The 17,215-nt window shown below is 37.9% G+C and overlaps 1 protein-coding gene and 1 long non-coding RNA gene across 8 annotated transcripts in view; one reads left to right on the top strand and one right to left on the bottom strand.

Moving 5' to 3' along the window:
- Positions 1-17,215, bottom strand: part of LOC309626235 — a 1,141,377-nt gene that overhangs the window by 190,425 nt on the left and 933,737 nt on the right. The window lies entirely within an intron of this gene.
- FUT8 (fucosyltransferase 8) overlaps positions 1-17,215 on the top strand; it is a 322,308-nt gene that overhangs the window by 232,336 nt on the left and 72,757 nt on the right. For all 7 annotated transcript variants that reach the window (XM_082386590.1, XM_082386586.1, XM_082386588.1 and 4 more), the window contains one exon: positions 3,256-3,370. In XM_082386590.1, the coding sequence (XP_082242716.1) occupies positions 3,256-3,370 (115 nt within the window). The remainder of the gene's footprint in view (positions 1-3,255; positions 3,371-17,215) is intronic.

Here is a 17,215-nt window from a genome sequence, read left to right as displayed (position 1 = left end):
CACAGAAATCTCTTGCATTCCTATACACTAATGATGAAAAATCTGGAAGTGAAATTAAGAAAACACTCCCATTTACCATTGCAACAAAAAGAATAAAATATCTAGGAATAAACCTACCTAAGGAGACAAAAGACCTGTATGCAGAAAATTATAAGACACTGATGAAAGAAATTAAAGATGATACAAATAGATGGAGAGATATACCATGTTCTTAGATTGGAAGAATCAACATTGTGAAAATGACTCTACTACCCAAAGCAATCTACAGATTCAGTGCAATCCCTATCAAACTACCACTGGCATTTTTCACAGAACTAGAACAAAAAATTTCACAATTTGTATGGAAACACAAAAGACCCTGAATAGCCAAAGCAATCTTGAGAAAGAAAAACAGAGCTGGAGGAATCAGGCTCCCTGACTTTAGACTATACTACAAAGCTACAGTCATCAAGACAGTATGATACTGGCACAAAAACAGAAATATGGATCAATGGAACAGGATAGAAAGCCCAGAGATAAACCCACACACATATGGTCACCTTATCTTTGATAAAGGAGGCAAGAATATACAGTGGAGAAAGGACAGCCTCTTCAATAAGTGCTGCTGGGAAAACTGGACAGCTACATGTAAAAGAATGAAATTAGACCACTCCCTAATACCATACACAAAGATAAACTCAAAATGGATTAAAGACCTAAATGTAAGGCCAGACACTATTAAACTCTTAGAGGAAAACATAGGCAAAACACTCCATGACATAAATCACAGCAAGATCCTTTTTGACCCACCTCCTAGAGAAATAAAAACAAAAATAAACAAATGGGACCTAATGAAACTTAAAAGCTTTTGCACAGCAAAGGAAACCATAAAGAACATGAAAAGACAACCCTCAGAATGGGAGAAAATATTTGCAAATGAAGCAACTGACAAAGGATTAATCTCCAATATTTACAAGCAGCTCATGCAGGTCAATATCAAAAAAACAAACAACCCAATCCAAAAATGGGCAGAAGACCTAAAAAGACATTTCTCCAAAGAAGATATACAGGTTGCCAACAAACACATGAAAGAATGCTCAACATCACTAATCATTAGAGAAATGCAAATCAAAACTACAATGAGATATCATCTCACACCGGTCAGAATGGCCATCATCAAAAAATCTAGAAACAATAAATGCTGGAGAGGGTGTGGAGAAAAGGAAACCCTCTTGCACTGTTGGTGGGAATGTAAATTGATACAGCCACTATGGAGAACAGTATGGAGGTTCCTTAAACAACTAAAAATACAACTACCATACGACCCAGCAATCCCACTACTGGGCATATACCCTGAGAAAACCATAATTCAAAAAGAGTCATGTACCACAATGTTCATTGCAGCTCTATTTACAATAGCCAGAACATGGAAGCAACCTAAGTGTCCGTCAACAGATGAATGGATAAAGAAGATGTGGCACATATGTACAATGGAATATTACTCATCCATAAAAAGAAGCGAAATTGAGTTATTTGTAGTGAGGTGGATGGACCTAGAGTGAAGTAAGTCAAAAAGAAAAGCAAATACCGTTTGCTAACACATATATATGGAATCTAATAAAGAAAAAAAAAGGTCATGAAGAACCTAGGAGCAAGACGGGAATAAAGACACAGACCTACTAGAGAAAGGACTTGAGGATATGGGGAGGGGGAAGGGTAAGCTGGGACAAAGTGAGAGAGTGGCATGGACATATATACACTACGAAATGTGAAATAGATAGCTAGTGGGAAGCAGCCACATAGCACAGGGAGATCGGCTTGGTGCTTTGTGACCACCTAGAGGGGTGGGATAAGGAGGGTGGGAGGTATGGAGACGCAAGAGGGAAGAGATATGTGGATATATGTATATGTATAACTGATTCACTTTGTTATAAGGCAGAAACTAACACACCATTGTAAAGCAATTATACTCCAATAAAGATGTTAAAAAAAAATGAAAAATCAAAATAAATAAATAAATCCATTTAAAAAAAAAAAAAGAGGTAAGGGAGGCCATATTGTCTGGGGCCTTGTAGGTCAAATTAGTAACTTTGGGTTTGACTGATTGAGATGAAGAGCCAGTTCAATAAGAGCAAAGGAGTAACATCATTTGACTGATATTTTGACAGGATCTAGCTGCTACATTGAGAATAGACTGTAGAGGTTGGCAAGGGTGGAAGCAGGGAGACCTGTTCAGAGGTTACTGTAACAATTCAGGTGAGAAAAGTGGTGGCTGAGTTGGTAGCAATGCCAGTGTTGATACTTGTTCAGAACTTGGCGAAATGTTTTGCTGATAGGTTGGTAGGGAGTGTCAGAGAAAGAGAGGAGTCTTGCTTTTTACTTTTCTTTATTGGTAAATGCAAGTCATAGCTTTTGTTTAATGTATTATAAATGAAACCATCTGCACCAGCCGTCAAGTTTCTCTTCCCTAGTATACTGGGTATTTTAGTTTACTTTGCAGGAAATTCAGCATGTTGTAATTGAAATTACTATGCAGGATGGGAAAGTATCTTAACAATCATTTTATTAATTTAGAGCAGGAATTGTCAAATTATAGCCCCAGGGCCAAATCTGGCTTATAGCCTGGTTTTGTGAATAAAGTTTTATCGGAAGACACACACATTTTTTTTTTTTTTTTTTTTTTACCTATTGTCAATGGCAGCTTTCCTGCTACAAAAGCAACAGAGGCCCACAAAGCCTAGAATATTTACTGTCTGGCCCTTTACTGAAAAAAGTTTGCTGACCCTTGGTTTCGACCGTTGTGTAACAGTTGTGCCAAAATTTTCCTCTGATCTTTTTCCAAGTATGAAGAAGAAATTTAAGAGGGGACAGGAGGTGACAGTAGAGAGAACAAAAAGGTAATATTCAAATGCTGTCACCAATGTATTTCTGTCCCTTATGTTAGTCTACGTATTTCTTTGCTATGGGTATCCACTTTCCCCTGATCTCTGATGTGCTCTGTGTTGGGATATAAGTGCACATAATTGGCCTGGGGCGGGGGGCCAGGGCTGGGGAGTAGGTTCTTCTCAACAGTAAAGGTTTCCTATAGGAATGAATCTCGGCTGCTAGAGACTACACTGTTGAATTTCACAGTCTTGATAGAAAATAAAAAATGGGTACCAGCATCAGTGTGGGCATCAATTTTTATGAAGAATTTGACTCTCTTCTTATGACTTTGTGTAATCCTGTGATGAAATACAAATAAGTTAGACCCACAATGTTGTTTGATTTTTATAGGTCTATAATGACGGATTTATACTACCTCAGTCAAACAGATGGAGCAGGTGATTGGCGGGAAAAAGAGGCCAAAGATCTGACAGAGCTGGTCCAGCGGAGAATAACGTATCTTCAGGTAAGAAGGTTAGGTTAAGAAATAAACTTGAGTGAAAAAAAGGAGAATCATAATAAAACTAAAAGTAAGAGTTGCTGTTGGTTTTTAGTCTTCCTAGCCCTCACTTTTTGAAAGTGTTTGTTCACTCATTTTACATATTTATTCAAAAAGACTCTATGTTATACCTTGAGTGGAATACAAAGATAGCTAAAAGAAGGTCCCTGCCCTAAAGGGGGCTACTTCTGACACACGGACATACAAAAACTACAGTGCAAAATAGGAAGTGCTGCATTTATGTGAGAGATTAGATGAAATGCTCATTGGAGGAACATGTCAGGGATAGCTATGTGGAAAAGGTATTATTTGAACTGAGCTGTAAAGGATAATTAGGTAGGATTTAGACAGCCAGAAATGGAGAAGAGCATACTGGCTGGAGCATATGATGTAAGTAATGGTCCATACCTGGGAAAGAACAGTACAGGAACCCAATGAGAAATAGAATATTTTAGTTTGTCTGGAGTTTTGGTTGTGCGAAAAGGAGGGTTGGAAAAGGTAGGTTTGGGAGCCAGATTGCAGAGGTCCTTGGGTACAGGTTAAGCTTTATAGTGCATAAGCAGTAAATGGTTGCTGAACGATTTTACTTATTGTATAAACATCATTATAACAACAAACGGGAAATATAAATCAAGGGTAAACTCCAAGTCCCAGGACCTTTAAAATATATTCTCTTCATTTTTTGTGTGTGTTCTCTTCTAGCTCTTATTAATATGCTTACCCAGTGTTACATATTTGTAAGGATAGAATTGATTTACTTTTGAATTTTGGTTTTTGCTTAATATGCCATAAGCTTTTTTCTATTTTGGAGTCACAACCTGCTTTTGAAAGATTTTTATACATAAGAGTGGCATGATGAGAGTGCTGCTTTAGTGATATTAATCTGAAAAGTAGTATTTTGCTTGAACTGGATTCATTGTAAGAGACTAGAAGCAAGGAGATCGTTTAGGATATGAGGACCGTACTGAAGCTGAGAAATACTGAGGTGTGTGGCAGTTTGCATTGGAAGTGAAGAGACAAATTTGAGAGAGTTTGGGAAGATCGAATTGATAGGCGTTTCCAAGTAGCCGAAGGAGCTGGAATGAATGGGGTAATGTGTCATTAACAGAAAAGAAACTTAAATCAGGGGAAAACAATGTATTAGTAAATAGAATTTAACACTCCAAATGCTTGAAGTTGAAATGATCACGCTCATCCTTTTCTCGTACTATTGATGGTATATACTTTCTGTGTATAATCACTCTGTTTTCCTTTTAAGGTTAAGGTGCCTTATAAAAGCAAAATAATAGCCAGCAACTTTATTCTGTATATTTTAAGATGCACATTTTCCTATACTTAAATAGGAAAAAGCAGAAAATCAGGTGTTTCAAGAGATCGTTAAAAACGAAACTGATCTTGGCATGCTCTCTTGGTCTCATACCCCCATGGCCATTCATCAGAGGTGTCTGTAGAATGAGAAACACTTGCCTCCTGCAGGGAAGAGGTAATTATCTCCTATCAACTAGAACCTCATTCAATGAACTGTAAACAGCTGGTGGCTCAGAACTATCATCCTCATTTGAAATGGAAATAACTCTGGTTTCTGAGTTTCTTCCATTTCCACATATTCATTAAATTTTCACACCACAAAAGTTATATTTAAACTATGATTTGGCCATAGTTTAGCACCACCCCCAACCCGTCAGTAACAAGTACCTGCCACTTGCTTTAGTTTCTTTTTTCCTCTTGGTTTTTGAGTGGCCAAGTGTTTTCACCAGGAGTGTGAATTTCATCTTCTATGTGCTGATTTCTGTGGTTCTGTTTTAGAGAATTTCACTTGTAAATCATGCTAATGATTTAAAACTATATTGGCTTTTTAAATCTTTCAGACTTATAGTAAAACATCATTTCACATGGACCTTAACTTCAGTTTCAAATATTAATTATTTAAGAAATTCTTACTTTCATGCTTTTTTTTAATTGGAAAAGAAAATGCAATTTTTAATATTAAAGGAGATGGGGAAAATCTCAATAGGAAAAGCCATATTTTAGAAAAATATTTTTCTTTAAATATTCAATGTATTTACGATCATTTTTTCCATTTTTGAAGTTAAGAACTGTATTTGTAATGTATGATTTTTCAGAGATTAAAGATGCCAGTCACTCACTCTTGAACTTCTCTGGATGGAGGTGAATAAGGGAATGTGATACATTCCAACAAAATTAAAAATACGTATTTGTAAGGAATGCTTTCTGACTTGAATTTTTATTCCTTTAAAAAGAATGATTTGTCACTGGTTTAACTAAATGGATTAGAGAGTTTAATCAGAAGAGTTGAGCTATTTATACAGATTTTTTTAGAGTGATTACGTTTTTCCGTTACATGTTTTCTTGATATTCAAATCTATTGGTGTTTCCATACCTTTACTTTAAGTGAAATACTACTGGAAAAAGACTATTTAAACAACTTAGATTCTGAAAGACTTCAACGGGGCTTAGAAAATAAATAGTATACTAGGAAATAAAGCTAAAAAGGGGGATAAAGGAAAAAATCTTTGACTCTTGGTACCTATATTCAAAATAAAAATAAGCACTTCATATAACTTATTGATGGAGATTTTAGAAGGCTCTCCTTATTTAGCCATCAGCCAGCTGTTATATAAAGATGATAATAATTTGTATCTAAGTAGAAAATAATAGGGAAAAGATATAATAAAAGCAAATATTTTTAACATTTTTAATCTCTTTGGGAGATTTTAGTCATTTAAATACCTTATTGTATTCTTGATAAATAATTCAGATAATTTTATAATTTACTTTCAATTGGTTTGTATAGTTGAAAACATTTTCAGTTTTACTAGATTTTTACTTATTCTCATGAAACTTATTGTCACTTCTCATTATCACCAACAAGCATTTTTTAAAAACGCTGATTTGTTTAAGGTATAATGCAAGACCTAGTACAAAGAAAAAAGCCTAGATTAAACCCTTGTCACCTGCTATATAAAAATTAATTAATTAATTAATTAAATTTTTAAAAAAGAAGCTTGATTTCCAGAAGTGGGGGAAAAAAAAAACAACCTTGTCCTAATCCACAGTAGGCATCACTTTAAATCTAAGCCTTTCTTTCTGCAGTTATCCAGTCCTTTGAATTGAGCAAATATCATTATGTCTCATGAAAATCCTGCTTGACTTACAATCATATAGTACAGTTAAATTTGGTCTCAATTTTAGATTTCCATTCATTTATTATCATATACCTTGGTTTTACTTGGGAGAAGCAATTTCACAAGATACTGGAAAATAAAAAGGAACTAGGGCAACTGGACTTGAGTGGGACAAAGTTCTGTGGTTGTCTTAATTAAGATTATTTTCTCTTTAGAGTTGAAGGCCCTATGGCATGGTATAAAAAGACTAAACTGACTAAAAGATTATAATTATCTTATTGAAGACAACCCCAGGTATACTATTAGGCTCAAGTAGAATGGACCAAGTAATTCTCTTAAGGTCTTAATCTTTTATATGTTTATCTGAAAAGTTCTTCAACCATAAAGTGAACATGAAATACTGTTAAGTCTAAATAGACCACAAAAAGGATACTTGTTCATATATGAGAGCTGAAACAAGCAGGTAAAGTGGCACCTTGTTTGACCTCAGCTGAGAACTTGTGCTTCAGGAGGCTCCCAGTTTTCACTGTATTGCACCTGTCCACAAGTGACCTGAAAGCACCTCAAGTATTGATTTTGAGGTTACAAATAAATTTTAGCTAGTAGGCAATTTTGGAATCTGTGGATAGTGAGAATCAACTATTTTTAATGAAAAAAATCCCAACAAATTATAGATTTTATGAAGTTGACAAATACCACAAACACAAAACTCCAGAAGAATAAAAATTTTTATTAACTGCCTGACACTCTTTATAATATTGTTTCCCCACATTTCTTGGCTGCATACTCTTTGATTACAATTTGTAATATTTTCTTTAAGGTGAATTGACAGTGATTTTGTAATATTTTTTATAAAGAAAAAAGAAAGGTTAAATCAGATTTTTCTCTAGCATGGTTGATCAAAAAAGTTTTTTTAATTATTAATATTTGTGATACATAACATTTGCAACTTCACATACATACATACGTTGTGTTTATAGTACTGCTATAAGCTTGTGCCCTGCATACAAAGGAATTCATATAAATTCTGTTTCATGTGATTCTCATCAAAAAAAAATGCCACATATAATTGTTTTATGCTGCATTTTAAATTGTATATGCTACATTTTTGAGGTTATTAATGATAGAAGAAAACTTTTGTGTTGACTAGGCATCACTGAGAACTGACTCCACTTCTCTTATTACCTGATACTTCTCATCCTGGGCACCATGAGGCACGTTCACATCACAGTGCGACCTCTTGCCCTGTACCTATATTTATGTCACAAAAATAACTGTGCACAAAAGCAACCATGAACCACGTACATGTATCCCTCTAAATCTAAAGTAAGTGAATCCCCAGCTTAATTTTCCCATAAGAGGACCCCAGAAATGTTGAAGGCCACTTCATTTTCACCCAATACCGACACCAACACTGGGGAAGTGAAGTGGATGGGAGGGAGTTTCAAGTGGAAAGAGACATCTATCTTAACTCAGTGTAGACAAATTTTGCAAATTTTGACCAGGTGAACACACTACACAAGTCCCCCTCCTCCCAGGGCCTTTGAAGGGACCTGTGTAAATGAGGGTCCCTGAAGCATACTGTTACCGAGTCCAAGCTCGCTCTGCTCACTGCACGACAGGCCAGTGAGCCAGAGACAAGGAATACGACTTTATTCGGAAAGCCAGCAGACCGAGAAGATGGCAGACTAGTGTCTCCGAAAAACCGTCTTAGGGTGTCTGGTTGCCAGTTTCTTTTATAGAATCAGAGGGGGAGATGCGGTGAGGAAGTAAACTAAAAGGGCCATTTGTCTTGCAAAACATCTCCTGACCAGCCTTGGTGAGGGGATGTGTTAGTTTCGTCTTTCTTGCAGCCATTTGCAGGTGGACAGGGTCAGATTGTCTCCCTGTGAGTTGAACACCAGAGGGGCAGTGTTCCCTGAGGCAGGCCATTATGTATGATTGTAATACCAAAAGCAATGAAAAACAAAGGTTAAAGTCAAAGAAACAGATCCAACGTGGAGTCCATTTAGCTCTTCCCTGTTACAGTACATCTCAGTAAATCCACTCCGCCCACAAGAAAGCTCTTCTCATTGAGGTAGGAGGAAACCTGAAGTCCCTTTAGGGGGTTCTCAGTCCTTCTCCAAAGACATAAGGTTACCCAAGAACACTAACGGTAAGAAGCCTGAAATAGAGAAAGACATTGCAAAATTAGATGAAAAGTGATAGATGCTGACTGTTACGATTGGGTGGGTTCCGTCTCAAGTACATAGATACAATAAAGACTACGTTGCCTCCAATTAAAATTTTGCTTTAATTTGATATTGGAACCGCAGCTTTCCATTAAAGAGTGCTAACCTCTGACTAGGACTTTCACTTTCACTCTCCAGCACTCCCTGGAGTATGCAGCACTTTCTCAAATTGATCATCTTATTATTATCAGCCTCTGTTAACTTACTGCCTACAACCTTTGTGAAAGGCAGCTATGCTGTAGGTGTGAGTCCTGGTTACTGTAGACCAACACTGAGTGGCCTATGCCCTGACTTTTTCTGTCTGTTCAGTAAGCCTCACTACACCTTCTTCTCCTGCTCCCTCCCCATAATTGCTTAGCTCAGGATAGAGTATTGACTAAGAATCTAAGATCAAATAAGTCATAAATAGGGCTCAGTGATGTCATAAAAGCATACAACTACATGTCTGTGCAATTAATTATAATATATATAGATATGCTCTGACCCTAGGAAATGGGCATGATAGTTCTCACACATCCATTATGGTACTGTGGTAGCCTTTCTAAAAGAGCTTGGATGTCTGAGTGCTTGGATGTTTTATGTGGAATGCGATCATAAATCTGACCTTCCTAAACCAAAAATGCCAGTTGTGATAAATATCAGGGGGTGGTGTATGTGACTTGCATAGCTCACATCACTTCAGAAACCCATCTGAGAAAGGTTTGCACTGATTCTTGTTTCTCTATGGAAAATTGAGGCATTCAAGTCATTACATTGGTGTTATACTGGGCTCAAGGTTTGGGTCAGTCATTTTGAAAATAGATGGTAAAACATCCAGATATCTCAAGGTCTCATTAAAGACCTTAAATTGGGAAGGTGAAAGGGAGCAGTTATTTCTTCTTGTTCTTCTGGTGCATTAAAGGAAGTTATGAGGATGAAGAATATTTGCAAGCTGCCATTTCTAATCACTTTCTGTATTGCTAGGTATTATGCAAAGTAACTCTCATGAGGCAGGTGTTGTTATACTCAGTAAGCAGGAGAATAATTTGAGGATTAGAGAGGTTTGTATAACTTGCCTAGTAAGTGGCAGAGGGAAAAGGAAGAGTCTTAACTCCAAGTCTTTATATTCACCATTTAAGAAGTAGTTTGGGGCTTCCCTGGTGGTGCAGTGGTTGAGAATCTGCCTGCCAGTGCAGGGAACACGGGTTCGAGCCCTGGTCTGGGAAGATCCCACATGCCGCGGAGCGGCTAGGCCCGTGAGCCACAATTGCTGAGCCTGTGTGTCTGGAGCCTGTGCTCCGCAACAAGAGAGGCCGCGGTAGTGAGAGGCCCGCGCACTGCGATGAAGAGTGGCCCCCACTTGCCGCAACTAGAGAAAGCCCTCGCACAGAAACGAAGACCCAACACAGCCATAAATAAATAAATAAATAAATAAATAAATATTTTTTTAAAAAAAGAAGAAGTAGAAGTAGTTTGAAGAGCCAGTGTTTGTTTGTTTTTTCTTGGTGGTTTGTTGAAGGTGACTGACTGGGTATAAGCTTCAGTGCTGCTTGTAATACTGGCTGGTGAAGCCACATCCTCTTTTGCATTTACCCATCACTAGCAAATGGGACCTTGCTACGGAAACCTTGAACGATTAGATTTTTCATGTACTTAGTTAATAATTGTTTTGTGCTGGTCTCAGCCTATTAGAAAGAAGTGTTGTGGTTGGACTGGCCCTTGTGGTTCTTATTATGATTGCAAGACACCCGTTAGCAATAATCATCAAGAAACTGAAATAAATAAAGGTTTATTACTTACACGACCTGGGAATTACATAGCACACCTGGAGCCACACAGCCAGGTTGCGTGTGTGTGTGTGTGTGTGTGTGTGTGTGTGTGTGTGTGTGTGTGTGTGTGTGTGTGTGGAGAGAGAACGTGTGGGCTTGGGGTTCCGATTTTTAGGGGCTTCAGGGGTTCACTCTTTATTGGTGAATTTAAAACAAAAGAGCAGGAATTCAAACCAAGGGAAGGGAAAAAACAAGTGGCCCAAATGGTCAGTTACTGAAATCAATCAAGATCTCTAAAACAAAGGAGCCTCAGTCGGGGTGGGGTGGGGGGGGGAGGCACTGTGGGTCTTTAGCTAGTCCTGAGGCTGCAGTGTGTTAATTGGAAATACCCCTCTTTGAATTGGATGCTTTGGCAGTCAAAGCTTAGACAGGTACTTGCCTTTTATGAAAAGAAAAGCTGTCAGGGTTTACATTAAAATAGAGGAAAGTGAGGTATAACTTTTAAATAGCTAAATGAGTAGGACCATAAAATGTGAAGTTTCCAGACATGGATTCTGCTTGTGTGTGTGTGTGTGTCTGTGTGTCTGTGTGTGTTTTCCACTTCTTAAGATGATTTTCTTCGTCATTATCATTATAAGAGATTACCAGTTGTTCAAATACACAGAAATTTGCAAAAGTCAGTAGAGAATATAAATTTCTTTTTTCAGGAATGAACAAATCTGAAGAAAATAGGAGGTTGGTAATATGGAAGTCCTATGGAAAGTGTGTTCTAAAAGTCATTATTGTCTTTAATCGTAACAGTTGTCATGAGAGGTGATTTTCTATCTGGATTATAAAAAGTTTAACTCAGTTGTGGTAGAATATAGAATTATGTGCTAAGTAGATTAAAACTCAGAGGTGTGAGTAGAAAGCCTGATTTTTTCACAGAAGAAATGTTAAACATATCCTGACCTGCCCATTATATCTATCATGCATCTTTCTTTCCAGCTGGTAAAAAATGAATATCAGTTGTTCCCATCCAGTTTTCAGTTTTGTTCTATATGTAGCAGAACAAATCCTTTAATATTCCAAGTATATTTATGGACTAGTGTTGCCAAACCAAACTTGGGTCTGCTCACCTGACACGCAGAAAAGCCAAACTAGTGACGCTGGGTTGTGGTGAAAGAAAGTACAGCGTTTATTGCAGGGTGCCAAGCAGTGTGTGAATGGGTAGCTCATGCTCAAAAAACCTGAACCCTCCAATGGCTTTCTGGGGAGGGTTTTTAAAGGCAACATTTGGGGTGATGGTTGCAGCTTGTGGACTTTCTTGTGATTGGTCGGAGGTGAGGTTTCAGGAATCTTAGTCAGTCTTCCTGGTTCCAACTAGTCTGGAGTCTGTGTGCTTGTGGTCACCATCCACCACCTGGGTGAGGGTCTTAGTTTTTGCAGAACAACTCAAAGATATGCATCAGATTGTTATGTATATATCCCTTGAGGAGGAACTATGGCTCTGTTTTACAATCATTACTTTTCTTGCTGCTTTGTTTCTGCTTTCCCTCACTTCCCTAATTAGTAACTGTTTTGAGTCTGCTCTTTGGAACTCAGAAGGCCTAGGAGACTAAAACCTTCTTATACAAACAAGAAATGGGGGACAAAGAGGGGAATTAGGACCGGGGAGGGCCCCACAGTGTCCTGCTCAGTTTCAATTCCCCTTTTCTTTGATACTCCTCAATCCTGAGGGGAAACATGGGCAGGACAAAAAAGGAATACAGTTTTGGATAGAGAAGTTAATCATACATTTGGCAGGGGAACTTGGTTTTAAGGGGACTCAGTTTCACCAGGTAAAACTAGCCGCCAGAAAGATGAGTCTAGATTTTAGTAGCTCACACATCAGGAAAATAATGCTGCTTGTGTAAATAGAAAGTAATGTGGGCATTGGAGAATCTCCTTAGGTTTATTGAGGGACTAAATAAATCTATGTGACTCACAAATGATAAAAGGTCTCAGAAGTTTTATCAAAGTAGTGTTACTGAGTCCAAGCTCACTCTGCCTGCCGCATGACAGACCAATAAATCGGGAGACGAGGTGTTGAGGCGAGGAATACGACTTTATTCGGAAAGCCAGCAGACCAAGAAGATGGTGGACTAGGGTCCCCCAAAAAACCATCTTATAGGGGTCTGGATGCCAGTTTCTTTTATAGAATCAGAGAAGGAAGTAAAGTAAAAAAGGCAGAACAGAGAGGGAGAGGCAGGGAGGAAGTAAAGTAAAAAGGGCCACCAGTCTTGCAAAACATCTCCTGGAATGGCCAGTCTCTGGCTGGGATGTGTTAATTTCTTCTTTCTTGCAGCCATTCACAGGTGGGCAGGGTTCCCTGAGGCAGGCCATTATGTATGATTATAATAATAAAAGCAACGAAAAGCAAAGGCTAAAGTCAAAGAAACAGATCCAACATGGAGTCAAAATTGGCTCTTCCCTGTTACAGTAGAGTACAGAATAGAGCAAGATATAATTTCGTATATCCTTAGGGAGCATGTATTCCTACCCATCTTATCTGATGTTGGTTTTCCTTTTGCCACACTATTTTTACAGATTTCACTGGCTTAAACCAGAGGTCAGCAAATTACTGCTCTCCAGCCGAAACCACATCAACTGCTTTTGTAAATAAAGTTTTATTGGAACATAGCCATGCACATTTGTTTATATATCATCTATGACTGCTTTCAGGCTACAGTGGCAAAGTTAAATAATTGTGCCAGAGAAAATGTGGCCTGCAAAGCCAAAGATATTTACTGTGTGGTCCTTTACAGGAAAAGCTTGCCAACTGTGGCCTAGACAGTGATAGAAGTAATTCTTAAATATGTTTGCCTTCTATTTTCCTTTATTTCTTCCTCTGATTCCTTCAATTATATATGAGCTCTTGTCTGTATTTGAGATGTCAGCTCTCTGGGCATATCCCATTGTCAGCCACCTGCTGAAGCTCCTGTCCCAAACAATTAGTTATTTTTCCCATTCATTAGACCATGGGACTAGATATGAACGGTATGTAAGGACACAGGAATATATACTCTCTGCTTTGTCACAAACTTTGGGCACTATCTGTTCACTTAAAATCATTATTAAGAGCACCATGATCCTCTTAAGACATAGTAAGGAATAACGTTAATGATGGCGAAGCTTTCAAATGCAAAATGATGCCTTCTTAAATACTGGAACAAAATCTTGATTTATTCTGAATAATATCAGGATCTATAAGAGGGGATTTGAAGCATCTGTGCTAATGAAATCAGTTTTCATTGTACTTTATCTTCAATTTCTTGCATGTTGGAGGTAGAGAGGGAATGAGGGTTAGTAACAGTTTTCCTTTAGTTCATAATTTTCTTCTGTTTTACTCTATATTAAAGCTCTGCTGGTATATTTGGGCTATTGTTGTCATGCTATCACAAGAGGCTCTAATAGCCAAAAAGATTAAGATGCAGACAGAAAAAGAAGCATCTAGAGATTTCAATATGGAGAAGTGGGGGGTCACTGACTATATCTGAACGGATAAAGACAGGTCATTATTTTCACCATTGTTTGTTACTGTTTTCTCTCAACTATTTCATGTCTTTCCCATAACAATTGCACTTTTACTGCATTCTCTTTTTATTGGCATAACCACTGTTCATTATTAAACAAAATACATCACCTATACAAATTCAGTATTTTTATATATCTTCACACTGTGATTTCTTCTACCAAGCTGATGCGTATCAGAGGCTATCTAGGATTCTTGGAAGAATTCTAGTTAACCTTCTGACAATAAAATAGTCCCACGGCTTTGGACACTTCTCTTGCTCAGATCTACCTGAGGTTGGTGGGTTTTTGTCTGTTTGCTTGTTTGGAGGTTTTTTTGGTTTGTTTATGTGCTTTATTTTGAATTTTGATCTGAATCCTCTCTGCCTGGAGTGATTAAAGGTGGCTGGACTTACTGGGTTTAGAAGTATCAGGGCTAGCAGAGGAGACCATATCTTGAAGCTGCAAGTATCATCAGAAATAAGGAGGGGTTGTTATAGTATGCCATGTGAGAGGATTGATTATATGTAAAGGGTTAGGGGCAGGATAGATACTATGTTTGGCTTTGCAACCAAAGACCTAGTGCCCTGCCTTTTCTATTTATATAATTCATGAAAAAGGAAATAAAGCTGAACCCTAAGAGAAAGCTTTTATGTATAAGGAATCCTTCCTGTGTTTAAAGCCTACAGCCTATAGAGGCTTTGAATGATCTCTTTGCGTTCACGACTAGAGTTCTTTAATTCAAACAAATGTTATGTTTTCCTTTTACACAAGACGATACAGTGCCATATTATTTTCAAGTTTAAACTTGTTGAAAAACATTAGTTTACCATTGTTTTATTGATTGATTGATGGCTGCGTTGGGTCTCTGTTGCTGCACACTGGCTTTCTCTAGCTGCGGGGAGCGGGGGCTACTCTTCGTTGCGGTGCGCGGGCTTCTCATTGTGGTGGCTTCTCTTGTTGCGGAGCATGGGCTCTAGGCACGCGGGCTTCAGTAGTTGAGGTGCACAGGCTCAGTAGTTGTGGCGCGTGGGCTCTAGAGCTCAGGCTCAGTAGTTGTGGCGCACAGGCTTAGTTGCTCCATGCATGTGGGATCTTCCCAGACCAGGGCTCGAACCCGTGTCTCCTGCATTGGCAGGCAGATTCTTAACCACTGCGCCACCAGAGAAGCCCCAGCTTACCATTTTTAAGAGGAACTTATACAATCAAATGCCTCTGGAAACACAAAGTCATCCATTTGCCAGTAAGTAAGTAGCATTATAGATATGAGTTAAATATGCATTAAATGTTTGAGAATATCTTGGCCTTAAAATACAGCCTTCTGTTTCTGGATAAGATATAGTAAATACATTATACCCTATTCTTCCTGTTAATTGCAACTGAAAAAAAAAAAAATTCCTGTACACAGTAATTTTCTTGTGTTTTGTTTGTTTGCTTGTTTGTTTTGCCTCCTGTATATTCTGGGTGGGGGTGCTGGAGAACCCTCCAAACTAGAAATATCAGTGGACGGAGCTGGAAAAAGCCCCATTTTTATTATATCTACCCTATTCCAAGTGAACATAATGAAAAATGTTTCACCACTGCTCCCCTCAGGTGTCACAGTTGTAGAGAATGAGCAGATAGCCATGTCCTCCGTACCTGCCCTGCAATTAAAAAGGGCACCCCTACCTTTCCCAACTGGTGTTACAACTGCAGAGACTTTGGGCAAAGCCTTGTTCACCATCGCCACACTGCAGTAATGAGGCAGTTCCCATTTCCCTCCACTAGAGTGGAGGGAGGGTTGTGAAGAGGAGGGAGCTAGATAAAGGGACTTTTAGAATCTATGTTTGAAACCCTGGGCAGACCTCTGAATGTCCCATGCATGAAACTGATCAGAATCAATATAGAAAAAGGTTTGAGAACTGAACTTAGGTATGATATACCACCCAGGCTTCAGACTGGCCTCTGGGTAGTCCACAAGTGGAACAGGACAAAAGAGCACTGAAAAGGCATTAACAATTAAATTGACATTTGAGCCACAGCTCATAAACGTGAGCTAGGAGTCCAAACAGTTTGACTGCCTACTAAAATAGATAATTTAAATAGAAAGCAGAGTCTCATAACATAATATTCATCATCATACCAAGAACCAGGAAAATCGTAATTCAAATGACAAAAGATAATCAGCAGACACCACACTCAGATGACACAGATGTTGGAATAACCTGACAAGGATTTTAAAGAAGCTATAATAATGAAAATGCTCCAATAAGCAATTACAGACTTGAAACAAGTAAAAAAATAGAAAGCCTCAGTAAAGAAATAGATGATACATGGAAAAACCAAATAGAAATTTTAGAACTGAAAAAATATAATAACCTAAGTAAAAAAAACTGGCTCATAGTAGAATAGCTATAAGAGAAGAAAGAATCACTGCACTTGAAGTTAGATCAATGGAAATTATCCACTCCAGCAACAGAGAGAATAAAGATTTTTTAAAAAGTAAACAGGGCCTCAGGGATCTGTGGGGCAATAACAATTTTTTAATTTTTATTTATTTTTTTTTTTATGTTTGTATCTTTGGAGTCTCGGAGAGAATTAAGAGTGAAGGATTGACAAAGTGATTGAAAACTTCCTAAATTTGGCAAACCAACATATTTAGGAAGTTGAGCAAACTTCTAAAGGGAAAAACCCAAAGTAATCCATTCCCAGACACTTTATAAGTGATTTGCTGAAAACTAAAGACAAAGAAAAAATTCTTTAAAGCAGCCAGAGCAAAGCAGTTCATTACCTACAATGCATCTGAATCAGAAAACATGGAGGCCAGAAAGAAGTAGTAAGACATATTTAAAGTGCCAAAAGTAAAGAACTATCAATCCAGAATCCTTCATCCAGTGAAAATATGAGATGAAATGAAGACATTTTCAGATGAAGGAAAACTAAGAGAGTTTTTTGCCAGCAGACTTGCTGTAAAAAAGGAAATTCTTCAGACAGACAGAAAGTGATGACAGAAGGAAACATGGACTATCAGGAATGAAAAAAGTACAAATGAAAGAGTAGATACAGGGTAACTGACTAGTTTCCTCCCCTTAAGTTTTTAAAATGGTTTGATGGTAAAAAGCAAAATTTATAATATTGTCTGTATAGTTTTCAGTGTAATTTTTTTTCATTCTCAGT

This window comes from Balaenoptera borealis, assembly GCF_965194805.1.
Source record: "Balaenoptera borealis genome assembly, chromosome: 3".
Taxonomy (NCBI): Eukaryota; Metazoa; Chordata; class Mammalia; order Artiodactyla; family Balaenopteridae; genus Balaenoptera; species Balaenoptera borealis.
Note: the sequence above shows the minus strand (reverse complement) of the source record. Positions and strands in the feature narration are given on the sequence as shown.